At 39.7% G+C, this 9,568-nt stretch overlaps 1 protein-coding gene across 1 annotated transcript; it reads right to left on the bottom strand.

Moving 5' to 3' along the window:
* Window positions 1-5,258: 5,258 nt before the first annotated feature.
* On the bottom strand, window positions 5,259-9,252 carry LOC115718790 (sulfite reductase [ferredoxin], chloroplastic). Its single transcript, XM_030647615.2, has 8 exons — window positions 8,834-9,252; window positions 7,635-8,417; window positions 7,259-7,555; window positions 6,823-7,020; window positions 6,450-6,584; window positions 6,228-6,344; window positions 5,959-6,117; window positions 5,259-5,793 (listed from the first exon to the last, which is right to left on the bottom strand). The coding sequence occupies exons 1-8, from the start codon at window positions 9,002-9,004 to the stop codon at window positions 5,587-5,589; spliced, it is 2,067 nt and encodes a 688-aa protein (XP_030503475.2). The 5' UTR covers window positions 9,005-9,252; the 3' UTR covers window positions 5,259-5,586.
* Between the last annotated feature and the right edge of the window lie 316 nt (window positions 9,253-9,568).

Here is a 9,568-nt window from a genome sequence, read left to right as displayed (position 1 = left end):
CACTTCCCGGGGACTTAAACTAGAAACTAAAAGTTTCCCTATCGACAAAAAATATGGCAATACCCTAAACAACACAAAAATAGGAAGAACTAGGGTTCCCAATTTTTCCCCAACCGGCAGACTGGTTCTACAACCGGAATTCTGGTTCTGGGAGGAACCCAGAACACCAATCGGAATTCTGGTTCCTACAGGCCATACTGAAGCGGAATTCCGGTTCAGTGCAGGAAATCTTAAAAATTATTTCTCAATCAAAACAACCGCAAACTTCATGCAACCTTCCAGACCTGCTCTAAATACCCCAAATAACATAACCCAAGTAATAAAACCAAGCTTCATACACAGAAATGCATTTCACCATTAAAGGTTCAAGATTGAGTTCAAAAACTCAAAACTTGACTAACCCCTCGAACAGCCACTACTTCATGCACAAATCAACCTATTCCAACATAATTTAACTCCATAAAACACAATTAAACTATAACAACAACTACAGCAACAAAATTCATCATTTTACCTTGAAAACCAAAGTTTTGGGTTCAAAACTCCATACTAAGTTAAAATCAACAAATCACAACAAAATCTTGCTTGAATCAACATATTAAAACATAAATAAGCTTTAGAAATCACTAACAAACCAAAATAACAGCCACAGCCACAAATTCTCAAGCATGCAATAATTCATTTTTTTCTTAAACTTCAAGAAAACAAAGAAAAGCTTGAACAAAGGTTACCTCCACCTGAATTACTCTAAGAATTGCTGAAAATACTTGAATTGCAAAGAAAATTCCCAGCCCTAGCAGCCCCAATCAAAACCGAAAGAGAGAGAGAGAGAGAGAGAGAGAGAGAGAGAGAGAGAGAGAGAGAGAGAGAGAGAGAGAGAGAGAGAGAGAGAGAGAGAGAGCTCTTGAGAGAAAGAACTTCTTAATTTTCTAATTTTCTAATTTTTGAATAAATGAAGTAATTGCCTTGATTACTTGGTATACTCAGCCCCATAATAACACAAAAATCTGATTATTGACTTAAAATAAAGTCCACTAAAGGACAAAACATAAATGGGCAAAAAGATTATTTTGCCCCTCCCACACTAAAAGGGTTAAAAAGCACTTGAGGGTATTTTTGGGAAACTCTAAATTCCCGACCAATCCCGACATTCCCAAAGTCTAAATAAACTGTCCCACTATGCTAAAATATTAGATTGTGATTCTACTGAGCCATACACTGCGTTCCATGTTGTCGGGCACCGAAAATGTAAAATTATGAAATCTCACTATATGACATAGAAAAATGCATTCAGAAATTAAATATAACAACATAAATAATTATTTAAATATCTATAAATAATTTTCATAATCAAACCTTAAATATCTACTAATTTCTAAATTAAACTAAGCGGTCTTTACACATATATTAATGCCATTACACTTATTGTCTATTTGACATAGACCTGCGTGTTACGCTCACACGCCTATTTATGTCTATGTGGCATAGACCCACGTGTTACGCTCACACGTCTAATTACATTAAGGCCTTAGAACAGTTTATCTCGGTTCTAATTACCGAGTTTAACCTAATTATACCTTAAATTCATAATTCTTTACTCAATATATATATCATGGGATAATATCTAAAATCATTAATCACTACGGTAATAATCCTAGGCCATATAACCTCTCACTTTAGGGTAAGAACCCTAATCCCGGTTCTCATTTAATCATAACTATGATATTAAACATTAGCGCCACTGTGATTAACTCTATGTGCTAACCACTGTCTTACATGATGTCCCGAGTATGTGGGGATTCTAAATCCCCTGGTGCTTCTAATCAAGTGCCGGTAATCCTAGTCACAATTTCTAGGATTCACAAATAGGGTTAATCCCTAAATCCACTTCAACATAATTATATAATTTGCATTCAAAATACAATAAATATATAGAGCTTGGAACGAGCTTTCCAACGATATATGGAATACCCAAATTGGAGTCTGGATCAAAAAGTTATGCATGAAATAAGATTCAAAACTCAAACTGTCCAGAAACCTCAAGGCGGGCCGCAGCACACCCAAAGCAAGATGCGGCACCTGCATTGAAAAACCCAGGATTTTAAGGGGCGGGAGAAGGTATGCCGACCATACCCTGGGAGAAGGTATGCTTAAGGCCAGCCACCCTATGCCTGGCAGCTGGCTTTGGCCGGCCAGCCCTATGCTCGGTAGGGCCTGGCCGCCCATTCTTCCTTGACTGGCTGGTGCAGCTTGTGCGTTGACAGGGGGTAGATCACACAAATTGTTAGAGTTAGGTGGATCCAAGTATCTGAAGTGATTGGTCTAACTTCTCAAGTTGTTGTTGTCTTAGGTGTTTCTACCCATTCTGAGGCTTAGCCAGTTAAAGAATAGGCTTTGCATTACTCACTCTCGGATCGTCCAGACAGGTTTTCACCCTGTTGGTCGGCCATAGGTTGGCCAAACATGGGTATTATTGTGCCAGTAATCCCTAGCCCCCGTGCAGTGTGCAGTTACCGTACATTGTTCTCGCCACCAAATCTTCGTGGCAAGACTTTTCCTCCTTCGGGCTGAGGAAGGCTTTTCTTGGTTCTAAAGAACCTGGTTGGACTGTTTGTTTGTAGACCATCCTTGATCTGTCGATTAATCTCCCTTAGAGAGGATCTCTAATGAGATCCTGACCTCTTCCAGCAGTTCTCTAATTAAATTATCTTATAAAGTTGCCAGCTTCTTTATTACGGTGGTCCAACTCTGCCTGGTGAGATAGGAGGATGTACTCTTGGTCATCATCCATCTCAAAAATTTACGTCTCTGTGGTGCGAATACATCGCAGCCAACAACGTGTGGTTCTTCAATTTAGCCGACTTGACAGACGGCCTCTTTAAGTATAGCTAGCTCGAGATCTTCTCCCAAGTCTACGTGGGGCTCGCCAATTGCTGGCTTGCCAATTCCTCGCTCTGTCTCACTAGCATAATACCGGGGACTAGATCCAGTCATAGTGCTCGGGGGTTGCTCCACGTTGGTCATTCCTTCAGTACGAGGCACCAATGGAGGGTCCTCCCTCGGCAGTAGAGGTTGGTCATTAAGATCAACTGAGTTGATAGTGTCCACCTGACTAGTCGTGGTGGTTAGATTTGTGGTGCCTGTCAAGATGGTAGGATTGGCTACATTTGGTGGGTTCAACGCCAGTGGAGGGTCTTCCCTCAGTGGCAAAGGTTGGTCATTAAGGCCAATCGGATTGGTAGTGTCCACCTGACCAATCGTGGTGGCCAGGTTTGTGATGCCTACCAAGATGGTAGGGTTGGCCACATCCGTTGAGTTCGTGGAGATCCCAGTTGTGGCTGGAACACGGACATCAGGATCAGCCACCACAAGGTCTTGAGGAAGACCCGATGAGGCAAAAGTTGTAGTCAGAGTTCTCTTTATGTTAACCATGGTGTTTTATCAGATAAATTAACAACTCGCTCTCAATGAAAACACTAAACTGTTGACTTCGAATTTGGCCAACTGACGACGTAGTCGTATTTATTACTAATGTTTTCACGGTTACACAATAAGAACATAAAAATAAATAAGACATGAGATTTATAGAGGTTCGGCCCCCTTAGTTAGTGGGTAATGACTTACTCCTCTTTTGGTTGTATTGATACCAGAGATAATACTACACAGATCATAAGTGTTGTGGAACCTAAAGTAGCTCTCTTAAGATTATAATATGAGAATGGAGTTAGCAAATCTCATGTGATAGAGAGAATAAGCCTGAGAGAGAGAGAGAGAGAGAGAGAGAGAGAGAGAGAAGAGATATGAGTTTCAGGCGTAGAGCTTAAGAGCTTTAGTGAGCCTAGAGACTTCTTAGACTTAGAGAATTAGGGTTAGGCTAATGTTCTTTATATAGAAGAGCTTGCATCAAGATAATAACCTAATATCCTTAAAAAAAAATAGGAACTATAAAGTATTATTTACATAATAAAATAATAAATAGTAAATAAAGTAATTATCCCTTAAGAATAGGGGAATAGCTAATATTTCTCCCCTATTTTGTGGGTTGTTGAAATCCAAATCACAGCTTAACTTGCTATCCACAGATGAAGGTTGTGCACCAAAGGCTTGCACAGTGCGAGTGGGTACGACGATCAAGCGCACGGAGAGTACGGCGGCCATTTGCCTACAGGGTCTGGCCAGCCATGTGCTTACTAGGGTCTGGTTGGTCATGTGCTTGCTATGGTCTAGTCGGCCATGTGCCTATCGTGTCGGTGGCCGGACATCGAGTGCTGCCCGGCGTGTAGGTTGCACATCAAGTGCTTGCCAGCCTGGGGGCTGCACATCAAGTGTCTGCCAACCTTAGCAAGTGTTGGCTAACCTTAGTATGTGTTGGCCAGCTTTTGTACAACTTTCCTTGCAAAGATTAGGCTTCCTTGATTGAACAGGCCCTTTCTTGGTCTGACAATCACCTTTAGTCGACTAGCTTATGCTCAAACCACAAGCTCCTCCTGGCCGGTCTATGTACTCACGTGGCCGACCAGACATAATTGTGCAGCTTCTTGACGGCTTGCTTAACTTCTCTCACTTGGTCCTTGACGGTTTTGTTATGCCTTCTAAAGAGACTTTGTGAACATGCCACGTCAAGTAGACAAAATTTAAGATAACACACCAACAGCGATATAATATCAAGGAGGGTACTAGGCACCAATAGTGTCTCTTAGCAATTCTCATAGTAAAGCTTGAAAATGCCCATCTGGCTTTTGTGCAATATACGCACAAAAACAAGCTTAGTACCAAAAAGACCTTATCCAATACTGTGTAATGCCTGCCTATGGGTCAAACAGATTACGATGGAGACCCTTGAAATCATGGTGTTATTATATGTCAATAGGTCACAAGATCTGACGCATTTTTTAGGTTGGTAAAGGTGCTATCTTGCCTGTTCTGGGAAAGAAAGAAAGGACAACCAAAACCCACAAATGCAAGGGAAGCGAAGAGCAACTACCCTCCTACCAATAGAATGCGATAAAATCTTCATCAAGATCTTGAAAACAGTAGAGTAAGAGATATTTGGTTCGATTTTGTAATGGTAAAGAAAATAACACTAAAAAATCTATACTTCCAAAGTAAAACAACTACCCTCTTCGACAATAAGATCTTCAAAACAAAAGTGCAAATAAATATGGTCATACCCCATGAGTCTAGGCATACTTTCTAGGTTGGACAACCTACAAAATTTGAGTTCATGCAAACCCTTGATAAGACTTCCAGTGGAATCATTGGTAAAATATCTTGAATAGCTTCTGCATATTAGCACATTAGCCTTTTAGAACACTTTTCAGTGATGGAAATGCGGACAAAAACTGATCTTGTTACAAAAATCATAGACGATGAGGAAACGCATTCACCTACTCTTGCATAGGGATACCCAAAAAAAACAGACCAGCCTTATTTTACAAATCCAGGCAGACAGAGACTTGAAAATGCAATCTCAAAAAAAATAATACCTAAACCAGAAAGAAACTCTAAAACAGAACATATAAGAGGTATTATTTCCTAGTCTGCCTTGGCTGTGTTTTGCTAAGCATGAACATAACTTCAAACCAATCATTCACTTTTCCCATTTGGCTGGGAAGCAACAAAATCGCGAATGACTTCTATAGCTAGCTGATGCGCGCTCTTATCCTGCAGTTTTGCCAGTTTATCCATGGCTTCGTATGTCTCCTTGTCTGCAAAAAGCTTCAGGTTATGTCGTGATGAAGCAGCTACTGGACCTTCCCATTTGTCAACCATTTCTTGAAGTTTTTCAAATCCCTGAAGAAAACAAACAAGCAAGCCCACATCACCAAGCATGCTAATACTTACCAATGACAAGAACACTTCCACATTCTAGGTATAAGTTACAAAGACAAGTTTTCCTTAAAGATCAGAAATACAAGTAGAAACAAAGAGCTTGCAGATAATTATGTTACCACTCACCAAGCGATTTGCAAAGGCTCCAAATGACTCTTTAGATTGGCGTTTGCGTTTCCAGTGATAAAACAATGGCTCCAAAACTTTTTCAAGGTCATGAATCTTAACCTTGTTCATGAAGGTTCTTGCAAGGGAGGTTTGGTTGGGTGTTCCTCCAAGCCAAATCTATACTAAGTTAAAAGACATAATAAGAATGATATTATTATATGTCCAGTGGTTTCATAATACTTCTGCCTTAAAAAGACAACATCTTTGAGAAAATGTCCTCAAAATACCTGGTAGCTATTGGGACCATCCCCAACCAGTCCAAGTTCGGCCATGTATGGTCTGGCGCAACCATTAGGACAACCAGTTATCCTTATGACCACAGATTCACTGTACCTTAGACCAACCTGAAATATAATGGCAGTATGTTATTTGCACACTAACATTTAAATATTGATTCACACTTTTTTTCTCTTTTTATTTCTTAAATTAATGAAGGATTGTGGCAATACCGTCTCAAAAACTGCTCGAACACGCTTTAGGATGTCAGGGATTCCCCGCTCTGCTTCAGTTATTGCCAGTGGGCAAAGAGGCATTGCCGGGCATGCCATAGCAGTTACATTAAGGGGATCTACGTATCTAGGATGCTGAACACAGCCAAAAGTAAGTAATGAATATGACACGACATTAATCCAAAATCAGCAGTGGCACAAAATATTTCTTTTTCTCCTAAATAAAGCATATAACACAACAACAGAAGTGTTGGCTATTGATCTATTCATAGAACTATAGATTCATAGATACCACGTCTAATCAAATGCAATACTCTACTTAGTTCACAAAGAGGGGAAAATAAAGTGCAAAAGTGAAAAAAGATGAATTTACCAGCAGACCAGCTTGGGCAAGTATTGTAGTGATGGGACGCCTCCATGAATTTCGAATATCACACAAGATGATGTTCTGATTTGGTGTTAGCCGCACGCTTAAACCATATTTTTCAATGACCTCCCTCAGTGCTTTCTTCATCTTCCCTGCTACACGACCACTATCAACATGGAGTCCACAAAATAAATTGCCATCTCCCTGTAAACATATCATAAGACAAATGGTGAAGTAACAGAGTTAGCTAGAGAGAAAGTGTGAGAATAATAACTATGACAGATTAACAGCTAAAGAGGAAGTGTGAGAATAATAACTATAACAGATTAACAGCTGTACTCTATGAAGAGCCATGATAAATCTCAATGTCGGGAGTAGTATTTCAAACATAGAATTCCAGATGAGAAATCATAAACTTCAAGTCAAGATGAGTTGAACAAACCTGCTCATGCCATCCTAAGTAGCTTTTAAATTCCCACTCAGGCAATTCACGGTTAGGCTCAAATTTCCTTCCATAAAATTTCTCAACAGCACTTCTAAACTTCTCAATCCCCCAAGAGCTTACTAAATACTTAAGCCTACTGTATCTACGATCATCCCTTCTGCCATTTTCTCTCTGTGTAACAACAATAGCTTTCACTGCATACAAAATATCCTCTTTCGGGACATATCCCAATGGTAATGCCAGTTGGGGAAAAGTGGTTTCCACCCTGTGAGTTCTTCCCATACCACCACCAACCTGTGAGAGAAATTATAAGATACTAACATTATAAGCTAGAGCAATCAAAAAAACATTGGTCAAGACATGATGATCTTACATATAAATTGAAACCCTGAGGCTCCCCATTATCGTCAGTAACAACAACAACACCAATGTCATTTGTGAGAAGATCCACAGAGTTATCTGTTGGTACAGTAACTGCAATTTTAAATTTCCTGGGTAAGAACTGTGTTCCGTAGATAGGCTCGGGTGAATCAGGGAAATTTGTTCCATGAGAATTATCATTGCGGACCTTGGTTACTTCAGGAGGTTCTACCGTCATGAATTGCTCACCATCCACCCACACATCATAGTAAAAACCAGACTGAGGAGTTAACAGGGCTGCAATGTTATCCGCTGTTTGTTGTGCAAAGAGATAATCTTTTCTAACAAGTGGGGCAGCTGGAGCAAGTACATTCCTATTGAGATCGCCACAGGCACCAAGAGTTGAGCCCATGTTTTTAATAATGCTACTCATTACTGTCTTGAGGTCCTTCTTTAGAACCCCGTGTAGCTGAAATGTCTGCCTCGTAGTTAATCTTAGTGTCCCAATTCCAAACTGATCGGCAAGATCATCCATGGTCAAGTAAAGTTGGTTTGGGACTTTCCCACAAGGGTTCTTCGTACGAAGCATAAATGAGTACGACTTTTGACCACGTTCATCTCTATTATACTGTTGATAGCTTCCATGGAACTTGATCAATTGTGTAGCAGCCTCATTGATATTTGGGGCATCTGTTAATATCTCCTCGTTAAGAGGATATCTTATGAAATTACTTTGTTCTTTGAATATTTCAACTTTACTACGCTTAGGCTCGGTTACAGTCTCTGGCTTTGCCGGCTGCATGGACAAAAAATCATCAATAATCACAATCTTTTCTCATTAAAATACATTCATTACATAAATATTCTCAAATTTGTTCCTTTTTTCTCTTCTACACATTTCAGCTCCAGAAATCCATTAATACTAACCACAGTCTCTCTCCATGCCATAGAATTAGATACACATAATAGCAAAAGAAAGTAGATTGACCACCCAAACAATAAAATGATAGAATTTATACTTTCATAAAAAACAAATGAAAAAAATGGGATTTTTGATACACAAACACGAGCTCTTTCAAACCTAACAAAACGAAAGCAAGCAACATAAGTTTCTTTGCTTGGCCTCTTGCCATAATAACAGAGCAATATGTTTGAAAAAAAAAAAAAAACCCACACAGAAGAAGAGAAAGAGAGAAAGAGATCAAAACGAACCGTAGAAACGGCTCTGATGAGCGTACGGTTCGAAGCCGAAAAGACATGAACGGGTCTAGTATGAAAGCTCAAAGCGAAAGAGTTAGCGGACTTAAGTCTCTGAAAGCTCCCAATCTGACCCTTGGGATCGTTGAACACGGGAGTATTCGTAGCTCCAAACGACGTCGTCATAACCCACCAAGTTCGAGTTTTTCTCTCAAAGCTTTCTCTTTTTTCAGCTCTCAAAAACTATGCAGGAAAACCCTAAATAAGGATTTTTTGCAGGATCTTATGGAGGAAAAAAGAAATAAAAGGAGCTGAAGTGAGTGAAGCAGAAAAGATTTGCAATGGATGAATGATATTGATGGTGGCGATGAGACGAGAGCACTTCAAAATTATATATATTTTTACATGTAAAAAAATTATGGTATATTTGCTCTCATGTGCCTGACACACGAGAGAGTTATTAAGGAAAAATAAAATCCTCTCACACGCGCAACATGTACGCGCTGCAGAAAGTGTTCCCTTCATCATTGCTGGGGCTATTTAATAATTAGAAAAGAGATTGAATTTTGTTTAGTAAGATATTAATTTATAATTTTTTTTATATTTTTTTTTTTTTGACAAAGTGATTAAAATCACTCATGAATTTACGATGCCCACGTCCGCCACCGGTACTGGCACCTCCTCGAACCAGGATAGCTCATCGTCTAACGGCAGAGCATGCTTTGCCAACTATGGGCCGCTAAAATCTTA

This window comes from Cannabis sativa, chromosome 2, assembly GCF_029168945.1.
Source record: "Cannabis sativa cultivar Pink pepper isolate KNU-18-1 chromosome 2, ASM2916894v1, whole genome shotgun sequence".
NCBI classification, from domain to species: domain Eukaryota; kingdom Viridiplantae; phylum Streptophyta; class Magnoliopsida; order Rosales; family Cannabaceae; genus Cannabis; species Cannabis sativa.
Note: the sequence above shows the minus strand (reverse complement) of the source record. Positions and strands in the feature narration are given on the sequence as shown.